This window comes from Lepidochelys olivacea (assembly GCF_965140295.1).
Source record: "Lepidochelys olivacea isolate rLepOli2 genome assembly, chromosome: 1".
In the NCBI taxonomy this organism is placed as follows: Eukaryota; Metazoa; Chordata; order Testudines; family Cheloniidae; genus Lepidochelys; species Lepidochelys olivacea.
The window spans coordinates 171,439,416-171,461,952 of record NC_140411.1 but is presented as its reverse complement, the minus strand read 5'-3'; the positions used below and the strand labels follow the sequence as shown (position 1 = coordinate 171,461,952).

Here is a 22,537-nt window from a genome sequence, read left to right as displayed (position 1 = left end):
GGCCTCGCCGCCCAATCCGGAGCCCGTTCCGCTCTCTTCAGTGCTGCGCTCGGAAGGCGGCGTCAGGACCCTGCGGAGCGGCCGCTCGCAAGCGGGGAGCGGGGGAGTCGGGCGGGCCGGTCGGGGCGGGAGTTTCTGCGGCGGGTGAGTGCAGCGAGCGGGCCCGGGGGCCCCGGGGCGCCCGAGGGAGGGGCGGGAAGCGCCGCTCTCCGTATCCGGGGGAGGGGGGCTCGGGCCTGGCTGCGGCTCGTGTTTTGTTTCCGTTTCTCCCCGGCGCAGCGAGTCTCATTTCCGTTTCGGGTTCAAACAACAAGAAGGGAGGCGGCGGGGCGAAGGGCCGGGAGCAGCCACCCCTCGCGGGCTCCGTGCAGTCCCGGGGGGGCAAGGGCAGCCCCTGGGCGCAGCGTTGCCCGCTGCGGAGGCCCGGTCCCGTCACATGGCGGCTGTGAGGTGCCGGGGGAGGCGGCCTCCTGCCTGATGCTCCCAGCCAATTGCCCGGGAAACGCGCCCGCGTTGTCCCCCTCCCCCCCCCCCCCCCAGGCAGTGGGAGGCCTAGCTGCTGTCGCAGCTGCGGGGCCTGACTGGCGGGCTCGCTGCTCCCCGGGAGTCCATTGTCCAGTCCCCATCCCGAGCTCTCGCTGGCGCCCTCCCAGCTACATCAAAGGCCCGTGCCCGCCGGCGGGGAATGACCATGTTCCAGGCGTCCCGCGCCTCTCCCCCCCGCGGCCCCAGAGCGCTCGGATCCCCCAGTCCGCTCGGCGCTGTGTCAGTTCAGTCATAAAGGGGGAAGTGTGGGGATTGCCCGTGATTATTGTTGTTCTGGGCGCAACAGACGCAAATATGTCCACTTTGGACGCTGAATCTCATAGTTCTACTTATCGGGGTAGCCGTGTTAGTCTGTATCCACAAAAACAACAAAGCGTCCGGTGGTACTTTGAAGACTAACGGATTTATTTGGGCATAAAGTTCCGTGGCTAAAACCCACTTCTTCAGATGCATCTGAAGAAGTGGGTTTTACCCACTAAAGCTTATGCCCAAATAAATCTGTTAGACTTTAAGGTGCCACCGGACTCCTTATATTTCTACTTATTAAGATATCTGGTTTTTGGGACATCCTCTTAAAATATTTTGTGCTGACTGCACTTACAAGTGAATCATAAGATCAGTAAAAAGAAAAGGAGGACTTGTGGCACCTTAGAGACTAACCAATTTATTTGAGCATAAGCTTTCGTGAGCTACAGCTCACTTCATTGGATGCACGAAAGCTCACGAAAGCTTATGCTCAAATAAATTGGTTAGTCTCTAAGGTGCCACAAGTCCTCCTTTTCTTTCTGCGAATACAGACTAACACGGCTGTTACTCTGAAACCTGTCATAAGATCAGTGTAACGGAACAAATGCAAAATGTTGTTTCTTGGTTTCTGTTTTGCTTCATTCCTGTGTGCATTAACCAGTACTTTGTTTTATAGTCAATTTTACTGGTATACGCTATGTAGTCACCTTTCCCCATTCACACTTGTTTTTGTGTGACATGCACTACAGTACTGGGAAAGGAAAACATTTTAAAGAACAGTAAAATATAACAGGTTTCAGAGTAGCAGCCATGTTAGTCTGTATCCGTAAAAAGAAAAGGAGTACTCGTGGCACCTTAGAGACTAACAAATTTATTAGGGCATAAGCTACACGAAAGCTTATGGTCTAATAAATTTGTTAGTCTCTAAGGTGCCACGAGTACTCCTTTTCTTTTTAGTAAAATGTGACTGCAAGATCACAAAGATTGAGTTGGATTTCAGTTTGAGTGTACCCCTTTCACATCCATTGTTTTCAATCTATGTAAATATTTAAGGTAATGTGCTGCTAGAGATTCACTGCTGATATAGTAGAGGGAACCGATTGGTTGCTTTGTTCTCTAGTCACAGTTATTAGGCACAGAAACATTCACACTAGTCTGTTTCACAATTACTTGTTTTGTATTTGTATCGTTATTTCAATACTTATATTCTAATAGCACTAAGAGGCTCTAGTTATGATTTGAGCACCATTTGTTCTGATTTTTTTTTTATTCTAAACAAGTGCACCTAATGCCAAGCTTTGGGCACCTTGACAGTTTCTTAAAGTACACTGCACTAACACAGACAGACTACAGCAATTATCCACAGATCATAATAACCGGGCTGCAGCATAAAACAAATGTAATAACCCCTAACAGAATTACTGGTCATTCTCCTATCACTACCCAGCCATGCCCATCTCCCTAAATCTTTATGTTCTGTGGAGAAAAAGAGAGGTCTTAAAGTGTGTCCTGGAGGTTAACTAAGCGGTTACAGAACACCCTGCTAGCAGCCTTCTCTCTCTTGTATTGGTGGGAGCATCCTGTAGCTTAGGAGCCTCTGGTTTCCACAACTGTGGCAATGGATCAAAGTGACAGAAGAAGTCTCTTGGATAGCTAGGTCCCAGGCCAGGTAGGGTTTTACAGGTCAAACAAAATCTTAAAATGAAGAAGCCAATGGATTATAATCTATGCAGGTTGAATTCAGGTTTGATGTGCTCACAAAAAGAAATGCTGCTTAACAAGCCAGGTTCTTGAATTCTGCAGCTCCTAGGTAATTTAAGGCAAAGATAAAGATGTTTTATTTTCTTTGGCTGTTAATCTAATGCTGTCCTCACTTTGGAGAAAGATGAAAAATGATAAATAAGAAAAACCGCCCAAAAGAATAGTTTGACACTAACACATTGCATAAATTAGGTGACCATACCAGATGCATTTTCATCTACATGCATTGATTGTTGAACTTGGTGAGAAATAAGAGACCTCAGATGGAAAATCTTCTGTTTGTTAGGTGTTTTGTAGATTAATGCTGAATACTTTCACCTATAAGAGGCAATATAATTTTAAAAAAATCAGAAATAGATAACATTTAATACATTGTATTTTTAGAAAAAGTTTTATAGCAGTCACCAGCTTTCAGATTCCTTCAAAGGACAGTATGTAATATAAATGGGACAGCAAAATCTCTCAAGTATTTTTAAAACAACTTGAAATTTAAATATCATCCAATGAAAGGTAAACCTGACAAGAGCATCATAGAGCATCCAATAAATGTAGAAGCCTCCAAAGGAAGAGAACAAAAGCTACCTCAGGATGTATGATCTAGGCACCTATATGTCTGTTTAAATTCCTGAATTTGTCTTCTCCCAGAAAAAAACAAAGCCATCAGTTTATTACTTCCATTTGCCAGAACAAGCATTGTCAACTACTTCATGGTTTCTGCATCACACTTGCATTTTAGAGCTGTGTAATTGGCTTTATGAACAGAGTTTGCAGCTGAAAACATTTTTGGTAAAAAGTATATGGAGTTAACAAATTATTTTTATGTGAAACTATAATGCTCAAATTTGCTTCCCTATAATTCATGAAACTACTTTAACAATTTTTCTTTTGTAGGCCTGTTTTTGAGACTTTTTAGCCATGACTAAAAGAGATGCAGAGGAGCTGATAGAAATAGAAATTGATGGGACTGAGAAACAGGAGTGCACTGAAGAAAGGTATGCGCCTACAATCAATCCGTATTGCTTACTACTTGTGTCACTTGAGCTGAAAATAGTTTACAGTTTTTATCAAATTTAATATTTAGGTCTGCTCCTGTAGAAATCAGTCTGTCTTGTCATTGTATTCAGTGAGAAAAAGACTGAGCTCTTATTTAAGAACATAAGAATGGCCACACTGAGTCAGACCAATAGTCCATCTAGCCCGACAGTAACCGATGCCAATTGCTTCAGAGGGAATGAACAGACCAGGGCAATTATCAAGTGATCCATCCCCTGTTGTCCAGTCCCAGCTTCTACCATTCAGACTTAGGGACACCCAGAGCACAAGGTTGTCCCTGACCATCCTGGCTAATAGTCTTTGATGGATCCGTCATCCATCATCTTAACTAATTCTTTTTTGAACCCAGTTATGTTTTTGGACTTCACAACATCCCGTGGCAATGAGTTCCACAGGTTGACTATGCATTGCATGAAGAAGTACTCCCTTTTGTTTATTTTAAACCTGTTGCCTATTAATTTTATTGAGTGACCCCCTGGTTCTTGTGTTAAGTGAAGGGGTAAACAACACTTTCTCCACATTTCATAATTTCACTATTCACTTTCTCCACACTATTCATAATTTTATAGACCTCTATCATATCCCTGCTTAGTCATCTCTTTTTCTAAGATGAACAATCCCAGTCTTTTTAACCTCTCCTCATATGGAAGCTATTCCATACTTTTAATCATTTTTGTTGCCTTTCTCTGTCCTTTTTTTCCAATTTTAATATATCTTTTTTGATATGGAGCAATCAGAATTGCATGCCGTATTCAAAGTCTGGGTGTACCATGGGTTTATATAGTGGCATTATGATATTTTCTATCTTACTATCTATCCCTTTCTCAGTGGTTCCTAACGTTAATTTTTTTGACTGTTGTTTAACATTGAGCAGATGTTTTAAAGAACTGTCCATGATTACTCTGAGTTCCATTTTTTGAGTGGTAACCGCTAACATAGACCTCATAATTTTGTATGTGTAGTTGGGGTTATTATTACTTTGCATTTATCAACACTGAAGTTCATATGCCATTTTGTTGCCCAGTCACCCAGTTTATTGAGATCCCTTTGTAACTCTTCTTACGTTTCAGAGTAACAGCCGTGTTAGTCTGTATTTGCAAAAAGAAAAGGAGTACTTGTGGCACCTTAGAGACTAACCAATTTATTTGAGCATAAGCTTTCGTGAGCTACAGCTCACTTCATCGGTTGCATCCGATGAAGTGAGCTGTAGCTCACGAAAGCTTATGCTCGAATAAATTGGTTAGTCTCTAAGGTGCCACAAGTACTCCTTAACTCTTCTTAGTCAGCTTGGGACTTAACTATCTTGAGTGATTTTTGTATCGTCTGCAAACTTTGCCATCTCAGTCTTCACCCCTTTCCCCAGATAAAGTAAGAATATGTTGAACAGGATGGTCCCATTACAGTTCCTTTGTGACCCCCCCTGCTATTTACCTCTCTACACTGTGAAAACTGACAGTTTATTCCTACCCTTTGTTTCCTATCTTTTAATCATTTACTGATCCATGAGAGGACCTTCCCTCTTATCCCATGACTGTTTACTTTGCTTAAGAGCCCAAGGTAAGGGACCTTGTCAAGGGCTTTCTGAAAGTCCAAATACACAATATCCACTGGATCATCCTTGTCCACATTTGTTGACACCCTCAAAGAGTTCTAGTAGAATGGTGAGGTGTGAATTCCCTTTACTAAAACAGTGTTGACTCTTCCCCAACATGTCATGTTCATCTAAGTGTCTGATAATTCTGTTTTTAATTATAGTTTCAACCAATTTGCCAGTTAATGAAGTTGGGTTTACTAGCTTGTAATTGCCAGGGTTGCCTACGGAGCCTTTTTAAATATCGGTGTTGCATTAGCTATTCTGCAGATATCTGGTACAGAGGCTGATTTACATACTGCAGTTAGTAGTTTTACTATTTGAGTTCCTTCAGAACTCTTGGTGAATACCATCTGGTCCTGGTGACTTATTACTGTTTATCAATTCATTCCAAAACCATCTCTATTGACCCCTCAATCTGAGACAGTTCCTCAGATGTGTCATTTAAAAAGAATGGCTCAGGTGTGGGAATCTCCCTCATTCTCTGCAGGGAAGACCAATGCAAAGAATTCATTTACATTCTCTGCAATGGCCTTGTCTTTCTTGAGAGTTCCTTGAGCACTTTGTCATCCAGTGTTCTTCTCCCCCTCCCCCCCCACCCCCCCATAGTTTGGCAGGCTGCCAGCTTCTGATGGTCCTATTTTGCTGTTAGTTTTTGTGTCTTTTGCTAGTTGCTGTTCAAATTCTTTGGCCTGTATAATTATGCTTTTACACTTGACTTGCCAGAGTTTATGCCCCTTTCTGTTTTCCTCAGTATGATTTGACTTCCAGTTTTTAAAGGATGTCTTTTTGTTTCTAACTGCCTCTTTTACTCTGTTATTTAGGCATGGTGGCATCTTTTTGCTTCTGTTACTGTTTTTGTTTTGTTTGTTTCTGGGGAGGGGAGGGGGATACATTTAGTTTGAGCAGTTTGCAGGCATTTCATTCTTGACCTTTCCTTTTAATCTCTGTTTAACTAGCTTTCTCATATTTGTGTATTTCCTCTTTGTGAAGTTAAATGCTGTTGTGGTGGATTTCTTTGGTATTTTCCCCTCTACAAGGATGCTGAATTTAATTACATTATGGCTGCTATTACAAAGCAGTTCAGCTATATTCACTTCTTGGGCTCAGATCCTGTGCACCACTTAGGACTAAATCAAACCTTGCCTTTCCCCTTGTAAGTTCCAAGACTAGCTGCTCCAAGAAGCAGTCATTAGTGGTGTGTAGAAATTTTAGCTCTGTCTCCCAACCTGAGGTGATGTGCTCAGTCAATATGGGGATAGTTGAAATCCCCCATTATTACTGAGTTTTCTGTTTTTGTAGCCTCTCTAATCTTCCTGAGTATTTCACAATCACCATCCTGGTCAGGTGGTCGGTAGTTTATTCATACTGCTATACTTTTATTTTTTTTAAACATAGAATTTCTATCCATAAAGATTTAGTGCTTTTGGCCTGGACTTAGGAAAATCAGACTAATGGAAAATGTATATAATTTGTTTTATTATGCCATAACACACAAGATGTAACTTGCTTAGGATGACCCATAGTATCCTGTTGTAATTGTTGTGACTGCCATTTCTAATCCTCTCACCACATTATGTAAATATTTCTTCTATGCTATTTTCCTTAAGGTCATTTACCCTTTGCCAAACTAAATGATTGTCACCTTGAAGTAAAAACAAACCTATGGTAGAAATGGAAATCACTTTTAGAACTGAACAAATCATCAAGCAGCAATTCCGACCTTCCAGACCCTGATTACAATGTATGATGGGTCTGCATTGTTTGTGATTTCTCAGTCATTTTTTCTTCGTCTGCTACTTTTACTCTGGTTCTGTTAGTTCTTCTCTTCCTTTCCTTTCTTCACCTCACTCTCACTGCCTTGACAACTCCTCAGGAGCATGTTTGTGAAGTCTGCAGCATGTGTACAGCCATTAAATCAATATGTCCTTCTCTAGCTGCCATTCCCAACTGCTATAGGAACTTCAGATTCCAACTTTCTGATGCCAGTATGCCATCGCTTTTCCCATCAAAGGGATGTAAACCAAAGCAGTTTGCAACTAGAAGGGGGGGTAGGGGGGGAAAGAGATAATATCTGTGACATTAACAGCGCAGCTGCCATTGCTGCAAATACCAGAGATTAAAAACCTTTTGATCTACATGAGTTACCTTACTTCTGTCTAAATCTGCTCCTACAGCTTAATTGCCACTGTCTACAGTTTAAAAAATAATAATAATCATGGCTCTATTACCTACTCTTGAAGAGCTTCCTTTAGGTATTAGCCCCTTTGCACTGGAGGAAAAAAGTATAAATGGACAACATAAATCCTGCCTCTAAATCTGATTTCCTCTTTATTTTTAACAAATTGAGTATTCTCCTATATTTTGTACGCTCCCTCTGTACATAAGCAAAGGCACCAGCCCCTCAAAGCTCTCCTTAGGATCGGAACTTCATACAATTTAATGAGATGTCCAAGTGCCTGGGTCTACATAGCTTTAATGCAGGGGTTCTCAAACTGGGGGTTGGGACCCCTCAGGGGGTTGTGAGTCTATTACATGGGAGGTTGCAAGCTGTCAGCCTCAACCCCAAATCCTGCTTTGCCTCCAGCATTTACAATGGCATTAAATATATTAAAAAGTGTTTTTAATTTATAAGGCGGCGGGGAGGTCACACTCAAAGGCTTCCTATGTGAAAGGGGTCACCAGTACAAAAGTTTGAGAACCACTGCTTTAATAGTAGGTGACAAAACCAAGGTTACTCTTCAGGTTTCTCTTTGTAGCATGCAAACGTCTATATCCTTCTATATTATCTGCAGTGTGCATGGAGTTTAACCCATTCTTAATATGAAAACGTCGAGTGAGATTTTTCTACCTGCTCTGTACTATAACCATTATCTTTCCTTCATTGACTACTATTCCTAGCTAAGTGCATGCTTTATCCTGCTGTCTGTCCTTCCTGTATGCTAACCTTTAGACTTGCTCCTCAATGAGGCTGGATACCCATGTGTCCCCTGCTCTGGAAGCTGTGGCTGCAAGTGAGTCACTGCCGTGCTTTATATAAATGCCTGAATGCTATCGCACTGAACCCCATTTATCCCTCTCAGGACTAATTATTTCCTTGCAGACTTCTTGGAGATTCAAAGGGAAAAAATTATGTAACAAAAGATGGCAACAGTTGAACTCCTTCCCCAGTTCCAGGTGATGCCAGAGTCATTCCTACCTGCCGGGTGGATTTCTCAGCTCTTTCTGTTTCGCTAGTCTGTCAGTTTCTTCCCTTTCTCCAGTTCACCATCACTTCCCTGGTGCTGTATTGCTGTTGTGCTCTGCCCAGCTCCTGTTAACGCTTCATCCCCTCGCTCTCCCGTGACCGGGAAGGTGGGGGAGGGCGTGTGTGTGCGGGGGGAGGGTGTTCTGATTTCTCTTTATTTTCCAACTGCCGTGGAATCTTCTGATTCCAACGTTCCATCCCTTTTCTGTTTAATGGGGACTCACTAAAGCATTCTGCTTGCTGTTGTGAGTCGAGGAGAGAGAAGGAATCTGGTTATGGACATATATTTTCATTACGTTAACAGCAGTGTCACCGTCACAACAAACACCCAAGTTTGTTAATATTCTGCAGGAGTTCCTTGGATACCAAAAGGGCTTTCAGAGTGAAACAAAATGCTAATATTTTCGAATTGTGAGGTAATTATGTAGTCCTGGGGTAGCCATTGATTACACATCCTGGTAATAATCTATTTACCTGGATGGCCCAGACCTTGGATATAAAGAAATACATTTTTCATCACAATGTAACAGCCTTTTAACTCTGACACATGAAATGATTTTTGATGTATTCTAAGATAAAAATATGTATTTATGTGGACTTTTATATATGGCTGATCATAGTGCCATCTAAATATAAAACTTGTTTTAGGAAGGATTTTGTGTTGTTTATTACTGAGAAAAGAGCAGTATTTTATATCAGAATCATGTTTGTTTTATGATAAAATCTGCATTTTTGTGAAGAAAGTGAAATGTTGACATGGGCAGTGTAAGACTTATGATGTCGTTAACTATTTCACTTCCTTGCTTTTAAGTACTTGGGTTTTATAAATGGTGATATTTAGAGTGAGAATCCTTTAAGTGGGTTTTTGAACAAGAAGATTTTTTGGTATTTCTTAGGGTCTTGACTGTTGCCTTTTTTTCTTTTTCCTTTTGTTTGTGTGAAAATACACATATAAATGTTTTTTAAAAATCAAATAAAAGGATAGGGACTGTTTGTAGGTGCAGAGATCTGCCTACACAGAGCGGCCTTCAGGATGGGTCCTGTACTAGCCCATCTGAAAAATTTTGGCATTTCTAAACGCATTACCTAGTTTCTTTTCACTCATTTAGTTCTTTTTCATTTGGTAGTCTTAAAATACAGAAGTGAGCAAGCATTATCCTCATTTTAAAAATTTTTCTAACTAATTAGAGATTTGGAAAAGAAATTGAGTCGGTGAGTTGTATTGTCTTAGCATTTCTGAGATCAGGGTTCTGCTCCTGTCATTTCTCCAGATCTCCTACTTAACTATTGACAAGTCACTTAAATTCTGTTCCTTACTTAGTTGTGCCATTTGGTGACCTTTGGAAAGTGCAGAAAGTGACTATTTTTATCCCTTGTGACTTTTTTACATTATTTTTAGTCGTCATGTTTGGGGGAGGGGGGGTTATTTTTTCATTTTTATTGGCAGATTTCTTTTCAAAAATGGCAGATTTTTATTTAAACATTTTACTATTTTTGTCCCTAACAGTTGCCTCTTGCACCTGCCAATTTTAATATTTGTTTCAGATTTTAATTGTGATGGGATACATTTGGACAAATAGAAGAACATAGACATTCGATAAGTGGCACAATTTAAAAAAAAAATCTTTTTTAAATTCTTATCTCAAAAAGCAATTATTCAGAAACATTGCAGTTGTCTAAGCACTGTTCACAAAAAGATATCAGTAGCTTAAAAACTGCTTAATTACAATTTATTTTATTCAAAAATAGCTGGTGCCCAGTTTTAAGAAATAGCAACAAGCTCTTTGAGATGGACCATAAATGTAAGACAAGTCCAAACCTGCAAATCAGAGTGTCTTTTAAATGACTTATAGTTCTAACTACTCACACATTGCTGGGATTTAAATTAAATGGAACCACTTGGGGGAAAAGACTAGAGTGTCACTGAGTAAAAACATATAATCACCCCACCCTCTCTATCCCTAGGCTTCAGAGCCAGAGCTCTAGCCCCAGCTGCAACTTCAAAGAGCTGTCTGCAGCTGTTTTTAGAGCCCTTAGCATGAGTGCTGCAAGCCTGAGTCTGTTGACCGGAGCTGGGAGGCTTGCTGCTGCGGGCTCTGTAGGCATACCCTGAGTAGGGCTTTCAATAAACTATTAAAATTTCTGGCATTAACATTCGCTTTTGCATAGCTTATCTCCAATTTGTTTTAACTTTTACTACTGTAGGAGAACACACAGCTAATTCATGTTCAAAGCTGATTTGTTAACATCCGGTTAATAATCAATTGTTTGATCCTTTGGTGTTTAAGCATCGTTGAGCAGACGTACACTACAGCAGAATTTGTGAGTCAGGCTATTGACATCAATGAACCAGTTGGAAATCTAAAGAAGCTGTTGGAACCAAGACTTCAGTGTTCCTTGGATGCACATGAAATCTGCCTGCAAGATATCCAGGTAAATCAAAGAGTGTTGAAAAACTTCTTCTGAGGGTTCTAACTGTACTCTGAGAATAGTTCTGTATATTTAGTCCCTTCCCTCCACTCTGATCTTTATATAGGGGGTTTCACTCTTCAGTTTGCTAAATTGTCTACAGTTAAGAGTCTAATCTTGCAAATGTCAGTCTCATCAACTTGAAACTGTTTATAATATGTACCCATTAATTACTAATTTACTGCAAATAAAACTGGGAAACTTTTAGGGTTCGTGTCAGAAATGTATCTCAGTAGCAGAATGTCTTATCAATTTTGGGGGGGGAAATATTATAATTTGAAAGTACAGATCATACACTAAGAATTATGTTCCAAGGTATCTTAGGTCAGGAGGCTTGACTGTTCCCTGAAGCCTTTGCTACTTGCTCGTGCATATGGGAGTTGCACTTTTTCAGATTTTCTGAATTTAGAAGCCAGAAGAGCTTTACACAGCATTGTTTTTTGTGTTTTCTGATGATTACAGGTCTAGCTGTAAAGATTGTTCTGCAGTTATACAAAAACATATTGTGACTTTTTTTTAATGTATGTTTTTGAATTAGATGGTTACTGCAGGGTTTCCTGGATGATGATTTTTTTTTTATTTCGATACGAATTGATTTCATTATAACTTTATAAAGCTTAAATAATACAGCCACTAAATAAATACTTGGTAACCTTTCTAATTTCCTTCTACTCTTGTTAATACTTAAAGATTCTCTCGAGTTCCAGGAAAGGTTATTGGCATACATTGAAATTGCTTTACTTCAGCCCTCGTTGGGTAGTAACACGGAGATTTAAAAGAAAGTATGTAAGATATTTGCTGGCCCTGATGTGTGGTTACTGTTCACCATACAGGAGAGCCATATATTCTGGAACTTCCACTGCCAGAAGCTGGGAATGGGCAACAGGGGACGGAGCATTTAATGATTACCTGTTCTGTTCATTCCCTCTAGGGCACCTGGCATTGGCTCCTGTCGGAAGACAGGATACTGGGCTAGATGGACCTTTGGTCTGAACCAGTATGGCCATTCTTATGTTCTTATGAATTTCTGTCTGGGTAGTTATTACAGTATGTGTGTATATTTCTTTATCTGTAGAATAGGAGCTGCTAACAAATGCTTGATCGCACTAGCTGTAGGAGTGACATTCTTAGTGATGAGAAGTTATGCTCCTATTTTCCCAGAAAGAAAACATGGATTTTTGTATCTATTAATACTCTTACCCAGAGATGGCCAGCCTGTGGCTCCGGAGCCACATGTGGCTCTTTAGAAGTTAATATGCGACTCCTTGTGTAGGCACCAATTCCAGGGCTGTAGCTACAGGTGCCAACTTTCCAATGTGCCAGGGGGTGCTCACTACTCAACCCTGGCTCTGCCATAGACCCTGCCCCCAGTCCACCCCTTCCCACCCCCTTTCCTGAACCTGCCGTGCCCTCACTCCTCCCCCTCCCCCCCAGAGCTTCCTGCACGCCAGGGAGAGGTGTGGTGGGGGAGAGGTGAGCAGGAGGTGCTGGGGGCGGGGGAGCTAATGTGGGGGGGGACTGCTGATGTATTATGTGGCTCTTTGGCAATGTACATTGGTAAATTCTGGCTCCTTCTCAGGCTCAGGTTGACCACCCCTGCTCTTACCTTATCCGTGTTGATGAAAAATGCTGTAGGCAACAGGTGTAGGTGAAGTTGTTGTAGTTCAGACTTTCTTTCTGAGACAGGTCACTTTTTTCTTTTTTTCTTTTTTCTTTTTTTTAAGTTTACGGAATGATGAGTATAGTTTTTCAAAAGACAAAATGCAGGAATTGAATAGCAAATATTAAAGTCTTTCAGTTTTTTTAATTCAGATCCTGCTACAACTACACAAAAATGTACAGTTACCTAATTTTTTCCTTTAGCTATCTTCTAGCTAGACTTGTTGCCAAAGTGTGTAACATAGAGATTCTTTGCATAATAAAAAATCAAATTTAGAAATATCTGTTAACAGAAAAATGATCACAAGATACTATATTCAGGACACAAAGATGTATCCGATATTGACGTTGGAATTAGATTCTTCAGTGACTTGTATTTTTTTATTATGAAGCTGAGATAGTAAAAATAGGCTCTGTTGTCACAGTCAAAAATATATATATGTAGTTTATTTTTCAAGTAAATTAAGTTTAGCAGGAAATATTCTTGAGGTCTGAGGGCCCAAAGAAAAGAACTAAGATTATAAAGCTGACTTTCTCTAGCCACTAAGAGTTATTTCAGAGCTCAGGAAATATTGAAAAGTTTCATTTGCTAAAACTGCATTTTTGTTTCAGACCTCCCACATTATGCTATTATTGACCTATTGTGATGTGAAAATGACTAGTCACTGAGTTACAGTTTGTTTGACAAAATATATTTTTAAAAGATTACAGTAGACTTTCAAGTATCAGAGGGGTAGCCGTGTTAGTCTGGATCTGTAAGAGCGGCAAAGAGTCCTGTGGCACCTTATAGACGTATTGGAGCACAGTAGACTTTCAATATATCTAAAGTACCAATTAATGAAGCTAAAAAGGATTCAGTTTTAGCTGATAGATCAGGGGTTCTCAAACTGGGGGTCGGGACCCCTCAGGGTGTCGTGAGGGTATTACATAGGGTGTCGCGAGCTGTCAGTCTCCACACCAAACCCCACTTTACCTCCAGCATTTATAATGGTGTTAAGTATATAAAAAGTGTTATTAATTTATAAGGGGGGTTGCACGCAGAGGCTTCCTATGTGAAAGGTGTCACCAGTACAAAAGTTTGAGAACTACTGTGATAGATCCTTATTAAGGATCTATTTGCAAATTCTCAAAACTTTAATATTTGATAACTATAATTCATCATGGAGGATTTTATTAGGCTTACAATCATTTTATTTGTCATCCTGTTAGCGCTTTTGCTGTCACTCCCTGCATAGAAATCTGTAATCTCAGAATTTTTTTAAACCTCTGTAGTATGTTGTTTGAAGCAGAGTCTAGCTTACTGCAAAGATTCCCTTGCAGTGAGGTGCTGGCAGTGGAATATTGTGAAGACCTGGAATAGTATTTATGTTCTACTAATGTAGTTGCTTCTAAAGCAGATGTAACTGAAGGCGATCATGAAGGGCACTGAATGAAAAGAACATATCTTCTCCCAGTGTTGTTAGCCTCATTTGGGGTTTTCATTAGATCAGTGGTGAAAAACCAACTCCCTCTTTCCCTTTCTGTCTCTTTGGCCAGGTCTACACTAAAAATTAGGTTGAGCTAGGTATGTTGCTCAGGGGTCTGAGAAATTCACAGCCCTGAACAACATAGTGATGCCGACCTAGCACCTGATGTAGACATCACCAGGTGGATGGAAGTATTCTTCCATTGACCTACCTATTGCCTTTTTGGGGAAGTGGATTAATTACAGTGGCAGGAAGACCTCTCACATCACTGTCGGTGCAGCTGCAGCACTTTTAGTGAAGACATAGCCTTATTTGATATAATGATGAAAAGAGGAAGGGAAAGAAGGCTCTCTTAAGAGCTAAAACATAGTTAATGACTCCCTTACAGTAGAAATGCTTCTTTGTATTGGACCTCACAGTGTTATGTCCCAGAATATAACATTTTCTTTACCAACACCTAAACATGGAAGTTGAGGGAAGAGAACATTTTTTGCTCTGCTAGAAATAGAGGTGAAAACAGAAATGAAGGTAGTCTCCTTGATGTCAATGATCATGGCCTGATAGAAGTAGCCTCTAGCTGGTTCCCAGTAGCAATTTTAACTGATTAGTAATTGGGGCTGTTATCCAGAGGATACAGAGAGTAGGGCTATCAGATAGCCTCTGGTGGAAATAGCTCCCAGCTGGTTCCACGCAGTGGCTGGAGCGTGAGATGTGACTTTGAATTCTATTGTACTGGACAAATCAGTAATACACCGCTTTTTTTTATATACTGTTGAGTGAAATAAATGATTTTCTGCAGAAAGTTTGATGTGTAGAAGAGAGGAAGATAGTACTGTAACAATAAGGGTATTAAAGTCCATGTAAAAGATACATTAAAGAATTAATCAGAATCACAGCCAATGTGGCATGATGTAGTATTTCAGAGGCATAAAGTGAAGATTGTCTAGACAACTATCTTTGATTGATGTGGTGAGTGACCATTAAATAGTATTACGTATCTGTATTAAAGGGATACTGTCAACTTAAAAATCACACTTTTGTGCATTTTTGCAGTTACCACCTAAGATTAGAGAGAGAAGTGTTTTTCTTTTTTACTTTGTGCATTGTGACAGTACATTGTTTATAGTTGGCTTCACTATTTCCCCTGTGGCATTTTTGGGGTCTCTTGCATAGCAGCAAACTACTTTTAACTTAATTTTTTTTTTTAAATTGACTAGACTGCAGGTTGACAGTTCCTTTTAAAAATTTTTGTAATTTGAGCTACTGTTCATCAGCATGGAGTAATTTTTCTTTAGATTTCAAATTTCTCTGGGTAAAGAGCATGTCTACTATGACTTGTACAGTGCTGCACACGCTTTTGATGATTAAGACTAAAAATATTTGATAGCTGCAGTTAGGAACTCAAGTATTCTGATTCCCTGACATATATGTACAGAGTTTTTTGAACTGAATATACAAGATAACTTTATAAAAGCATTTAATTATAAGTCTAGTAATTTAAAAATATTTCCTCCTTGTATCAAGCTGGACCCAGATCGCAGTCTCTTTGACCAAGGAGTAAAGACAGATGGAACAGTACAGCTTAGTGTACAAGTAATATCCAGGCAAGGTAAGCAGTTAAGCATTTTATTTGCTGTCATACAAGGTGAGCCATATTGTAAGTGTATTCATGCATTACTATTTTTAACTGTAGCATTGAAAATATAACTGCATTATTCATGCTCCTATAGGTTGATTTTTTCCATTGTGCACCATATGTTTATAGAGTGTCCGTTAAAATTTGTCATGGACTGATGTTTCTGCAGCCCAAAATGTGTCTGTCTTCCATAGTAACTTTATATAAATCTCAAACTAGGAAAGCTGGTGGGATGGTGACAAGGAGGAACTTGGCAGTACCCTGCATGTGAGACCTTTCAATGAGGTCAAGCAGTTGTTTGTCTCATGCTGGGCAAAATATCTAGTCAAATGAAGCAGAATTGCCACCTGCTAATTGAGAGACACATCAATATAACGTGAACTTACTGCTTCACAAATAATTAAATTATGGTGGCATTATCAACTGATCATGTACTAAAGATCAGAAGCAAAAGCCTAAAGTGGTCATCTCTTTGTTGATACTTGTGTTTCTAAGATATATTGAACTAAACCGCAGGGACACATAACCAATGTTTCTTCTTCTAGTGCTCGTCCCTGTGTGTATTCCACACATGGGTACGCATGTGCTCGTGTTCTTGAGACCGGAGATTTCTAGCAAGTAGCATCCGTTGGTTTGTGCCTATGCAATTGCTCTCTTCATGCTCTATGCCAAGGCCATAAGGGGTGGTGTGGATAGACACTCCTCTAATTCCTTCTTAGTGCCACATGTCCCGAGTTGTAATCCTCTGTATTCAAAGCTATCTTCACATAGTCTTCAAAACCTGTAAATATGATTGTATGTCGTTAGTATTTTTAGCGTTTTAATGATTTTTATATTCTAGTTAGTACAGTTTAGTTTCTCCCTTCCTTGGAGATCCTCTTCTTGGGGACTATGCCCAGAGTCGCCGGGTTTAAGAACTATCTCCTGCCCCTTCTTCTCAGTCAGTGATGAACGCCAGCTCCGTCTTTACCGCTTTGAGGAGGCTCATGTCTCTGCCAAGTACAGCTCCACTGCTCCTTATCTCCTCAAACCCATGAGGGACAGGAGCTTTGACTAAGCAAGTACCTCAGGGAGAAGGACAATATACTCCAGTCAGCTACAGGCCAGGGAGATACCGCTCCCTCCCCTGGTACATTGGCCTTAGTCTGTAAGCCCCGCCCCTCTGAGCATGCGCTCTGGAGCAGAGGCCAGAGCTGTTAAGCCCAAGGAATCGCTGACTCGGGCCTCTCATTAGAGTAAGGGGCACTTTCGCAAACACATGAACAGATCCCCTTCCAGATGTGTTCCTGAAAGAAAGGATCCCTCCCTGACTCTGTCCAAGTCAGGTGAGTCCTTGTGCACAGATCATAAAGACTTCAGTCTGCCTAAAACTCCTGGCCATGAGGGTAAGGTGCAAAGGAGAGAGGACCAAACTGGCAAACTGGTTGAAACTACAATAAAGAACGATATTGTCAGACATAATGTATTCCTGGAAGTCAAAGCTCTTCCTCCAGTGTTAGGCTAGTGTGAATGAGGAAACATGAGCTTGTCCTCTGTTTTCTTAAAATGTAGCTGAAAGAAGTGAGGTGGAAAGAAAGACAGACAAATCTGGCGAATGTATTTTAATTTAGCATTTCAGAAAGCTAGTCTCAGGCTATTACTTCAAAATAATGCTACTTATGATCTGATCCATCTACAGAGTTAGTTCATCACTTTTTTCTGGTATGGGTAAAGCAGTAGATTCAATGGCTTGTAGTCATTTAACAAACAATGATTTGATCTTTGTTATAATAGTGAGTAGTTCTTCTCTAGTTTTAAAAAGCTTTATTTATTATGCCTGTTTTCATTCTTTGAGGGATCAAAATACAGGCCTTTAACCCCTGGTTTTATGTAAAACAGAATTATAACTACTGTTGCTGCATATATTTAAAAAAAAAAATAAGATGGCTTATTTAAATACTTCAACTTGTTTATAAAACTCTTGTTTGAATTTAACAATCTTCATGACTAATTCTTCATTTGATCAGCCACTTTAAATATTGGTACTTCTTTATACATTTCATGTTTCCATATTCTGTATTTTTTACTCTTTTCCCCTCTCACCCTGTGTCTAGGTAGAGTGAGGTAAGAGGGCCAAATTCTGCTATTCCACCAGTATGAATCCAGAACAATTCAATTGACTTTTGCCATCAAGTAACTGAAAGCAGAACTTTGCCAACATTTACATCAATGGGACGTGTGCCTTAATGATAGGGTCAAATAATAATACCTAGCGCTTATATAATACCTTTTCATCCAGAGATCACAGCTTCTCATGTAATTTTGAATGTTAATTTACAATATTTAAAATCCATTTTAATTGGTCTCGTTAAAGAAAAAATGTGTTGTATGACCATTCATAGGTTCTTACAGTATAGACACTGTTTTTGAACAGGGATTCTCTAATTGTATTTAATTAGATTTATAGTTATTTGAGCAATTTGTATCATTGCATTTCCAAAGGGACTATATTATTATAATTTTAAGAATTTTTAACACTTGGGAAAGAGATACTGAATTAACAGCCTTACAGACTTAAATACTGTATCTCCACATAACATATAAATATGGTGGACAGCGATCGTATATCTCTCAATCTTCAAGCCTGTCAATGTATGTCAGAAGTAACTGAAATGTGTGACAAATTACCGAAATGTGGAGTATCTGTTTTGTTTTGTTTTTTTGCATCTGTGCATTGTGATTGGCAGATCGTAGTGTTCATTCAAAATGCTGCTGCTATGTTAAGCTTTTTGGCCACCTTACTGGTCACATCCTCCACTGGCTTTCCTTTCTCCTCCAGATCAGGCACAAGTTTCCTGTCTTCACCTGTAAGATCTTTTATCAGTTACTTCTTCCCTACCTATGAAATCTGTTACCTTAAAACTGTCATCTTTACTATCGCTGTCAACCACGCCAGCCTTCATCTGCTTTACTCTGTTTATCTCTCAAAGCACCTTTGTGTTTTTCCCATGCTACCCCTTTTATGTTTGTAAAAGTCTGTGAAGCCCCCACTTTCTCCTCCTTCAAATAACTCTAATACTACTTATTGTTGAGAATTTTATGGATCACCTTGTCACGCTACCTGGCATGGGTCATGGTTGAGAATGCCAAATTCAGGACAGACTGTAAGAAATAGGGCAGACACCCCCCAAAACTGGTGGTTTATTCTATCATTAGAGGTAACAAAGCTAGTAACAAAAATGAGCTCCTGTATCACAAGAAGCTAAAATATAGTCCCCCTTAGGCATTCGAGCTCCTAGCTTACCACCTACACAACTGGACTTCTGTGATAAATGATTATTAAAACCAGAAATCACATATAATAGGATCTTCCAACTCCAAGGAGATGGCCACTCAATCCAGGTGAATATATGCTTTCAGGATCTCGCCAAATACCTTGCTGCAGCCAATCTGTAGTAAACTAATTAAAGATTTATTTAAAAAGAAAAGAGGAAGAGGAAAGCTATTAAATGCTTAAAGGAATCCTATACATTACAACTGATTTCAGAGTCTGTAGGTCAGGATAATAGCAGTGATGGTAAGTCTGCTAGCTTGCAATAAGTCTCTCTGGATTACCCCAAAGATTGTGGGGGTCATCAGTTCTTTGTTCAAAGCTTCCTTGATTTTAGAAATTACAGTCCGAAGAAGTGGAGCAGGATTGAAGACCAAGAAGTGATGTTACAGTCTCATTTATACTTTCAGCCCAAGTGCATGGAAAGATACTGGCAAAAGATGGAGTCTTGGATCACATGTCCTTACATGCCTTGCTGAACTATTGGGCAACCATTGCCTCACTGCTCTCTGAAACATCTCCAGGAGGTGCTCACTGGGTGAGCTGAGTCTACTCAATTGTCCATTAATATGTGCGTAGCCCATCAACACATGGATGGCCCAACACAGGGATGGCTAGTCTGGATGTAAATTTGCCTTGTGGGTGACACTCAAGAACAGAACATAGTTTATATACAAATGCAGAGCCAATGTTTATAACCTCAGATACAATGGTGATACATTTATTTAAACAAGGTAATCATACTTGACAAATAATAATTTTTCCATAGATCCCTTACATGACATACTTTATACAAGATTTACTGCAACTTTGTAACAGTGATGAGTGAACTAGTTATCTTCCATTTTATACAGCATCACACACACCTCTCCTGACCGTGAATAGGCACTAGTGATCTGATACTAGTGCTTATTTTATGAGATAATCTCTGTACTTTACCTCATTCTCTCAACCCCTATTTTCTGTTTCATCTACCTGTTGTCTCTTGTCTGGGAAGGTGTTGTCCTTGTTTGTACAGCACCTAGTACAGTGGAACTCTGATCTGTGTTTGCAGCCCCTTTGTGCTATCGTAACACAAATAATTAGTTCAGGCCTTCTGTATACATCTTAAGGAAATTTAAACGGGTGCACACCCTTTCATATATATATTTACAAAGAGATGTAAAAAATGAAAAGATGTGTATAATATAAAATTAAAGGGGGGGTGTATAAAATATAAAAATGTCAGAAGTCATGTTTAGATGAGTATTCAGTTACTGAAAGGTTTTATTGATATCTAAAATGTCTAATTCCCCAAAGACTCTTAAGACAGTTTCCAACAGCAGTTCTCATTATATCACAGATAAACAAAATAAGAACCATTACATCCTTTTTTGGATTATTGGTGTCATAAATATAAAGGGAAGGGTAAACCCCTTTAAAATCCCTCCTGGCCAGAGGAAAAATCCTCTCACCTGTAAAGGGTTAAGAAGCTAAAGGTAACCTCGCTGGCACCTGACCAAAATGACCAATGAGGAGACCAGATACTTTCAAAAGCTGGAAGGAGGGAGAGAAACAAAGGGTCTGGGTCTGTCTGTATGCTGCTTTTGCTGGGGATAGACCAGGAATGGAGTCTTAGAACTTTAGTAAGTAATCTAGCTAGGTATGTGTTAGATTATGATTTCTTTAAATGGCTGAGAAGAGAATTGTGCTCAATAGAATGACTATTTCTGTCTGTGTGTCTTTTTTGTAACTTAAGGTTTTGCCTAGAGGGATTCTCTATGTTTTGAATCTAATTACCCTGTAAGGTATCTACCATCCTGATTTTACAGGGGTGATTCCTTTACTTCTATCTACTTCTATTTCTATTAAAAGTCTTCTTGTAAGAAAACTGAATGCTTTTTCATTGTTCTCAGATCCAAGGGTTTGGGTCTGTGGTCCCCTATGCAAATTGGTGAGGATTTTTACCAAACCTTTCCCAGGAAGTGGGGTGCAAGGGTTGGGAGGATTTTGGGGGGTAAGACGTGTCCAAACTACGTTTCCCAGTAAACCCAGTTAGAGTTTGGTGGTGGCAGTGGATATTCCAAGGACAAAGGATAAAATTAATTTGTACCTTGGGGAAGTTTTAATCTAAGCTGGTAAAAGTAAGCTTAGGAGGTTTTCATGCAGGTCCCCACATCTGTACCCTAGAGTTCAGAGTGGGGGAGGAACCTTGACAACTGGTTAAACATAAATAGCATCCAGTTCACTTTTGACTTGTTTAGTTACTAATTTTTATTAACCCCAGTAGCTTCAACACGCTGTTTATGTTCATATGTTCAATGTGGTGCATGACAGATTAGATATACAGTTCTTGTTACAAAAAAGTGGCTGTTTATTGGCTCGTATAGTAGGTCAGATTCTGCTATCATTTACTACTGTATGTTCGTTTTGGGTTCAGATAGGTTTGCATGGGTGTAACAGGACAAAGTTTGCTCCTCTGTGCTTGGAATGGGTTCCTGCAAATCAAAAAGTTAAATGTGGTTTCTTTCAAATGAGTTGCAGTTATCAGTCACAATGACTTCATTGTTTTGCTAGTTAAAGGTGCTCTTCAACTGTTTTTTAAATAGAATCCTTTCTGAAATTTTGTTGTCACTGAAATAACATCTTCACTACAAAGGATAACACTTTTATTCAGCATTTCTCTTGTTCCTTAAGGAACCTTTTGATTAAAGGAAGAAAGAATAAAAATTTCCTCTGAATTAGAAAGTCTAAAGTTAAGGTATTTTGTAATTGATGTTTTCTTACTTTCAGCTAATTTAAACCTGAAAACACTTATTGAGAGAGAAATACAGTTCTCTGTATATTCATGACAAGAATGAAACCCTAACAGATAACACTTAATAGTAGTCAGCAAAACTAGTGGTTCACCAAGTGTTGTAGCATCAAACCTGTTTTTTGTCCCATGTCTCTTGATGGGTTTATGTAGAAGGCTTTGTAGAATGAATAAAATGTACTTATCCTGTCCATGTACTTGTTCCTAATTCTGTCATCTTTTCTCAGGTAGAGCTTAATACTCCTAAGAAAGAAAAGCAAGAATTAACTTGTTTTAATAGCACTATTTTGCATTTTTTTCTTTGTAAATAAATTATGTGAGTAGATGATATTAACTTCTGTGGCAGTAACACCTGGAGACCCAGCCCCAATGTGCTAAGCACTGTACATACATAACGAAGAGGCAGCTGCTGCCTCAAGGAACTTAATATAGATGAACCAGCAGGTTTATACAGTAAACCGTATGGGGGTTTGAGGTGAAGGATGAAGTAACGTGAGATGGTTCTCATCGGCATGATAAGCAGTAATCACAGCACACTACCTGCCCAACTGTGATGAAGTGTTTTTGTAGGCATCATAGCAGAAGTCAGTTTGAAGGAGAACAAAGACTGTGTATTTTTACTTGAAATCCCAGAAGAGGGACTGTGGCAGAGAGCGCATAGGTGCTTGTTGCGGAACTTGAAAAATGTGCAGCCAAGACTGGCATCGTTGGTGCAGAGGAGATGGGGGTCATTGTCTCATTGTCATATCAGAGATGATG

The 22,537-nt window shown here is 39.7% G+C and overlaps 1 protein-coding gene across 3 annotated transcripts in view; it reads left to right on the top strand.

The window, feature by feature from the left end:
- The window catches only part of GABPA (GA binding protein transcription factor subunit alpha), a 39,948-nt gene that overhangs the window by 440 nt on the left and 16,971 nt on the right, over positions 1-22,537 (top strand). Inside the window, exons 1-4 of one of the 3 annotated variants that reach the window (XM_084651039.1) lie at positions 20-144; positions 3,445-3,545; positions 10,733-10,877; positions 15,563-15,647. In XM_084651039.1, coding sequence (XP_084507165.1) covers positions 3,469-3,545; positions 10,733-10,877; positions 15,563-15,647 — 307 coding nt within the window. In that variant the 5' untranslated portion in view covers positions 20-144; positions 3,445-3,468. Of the gene's footprint in view, positions 1-19; positions 145-569; positions 766-3,444; positions 3,546-10,732; positions 10,878-15,562; positions 15,648-22,537 lie in introns of those variants that run through there. The other 2 variants (XM_084651038.1, XM_084651040.1) reach the window with 2 other exon arrangements.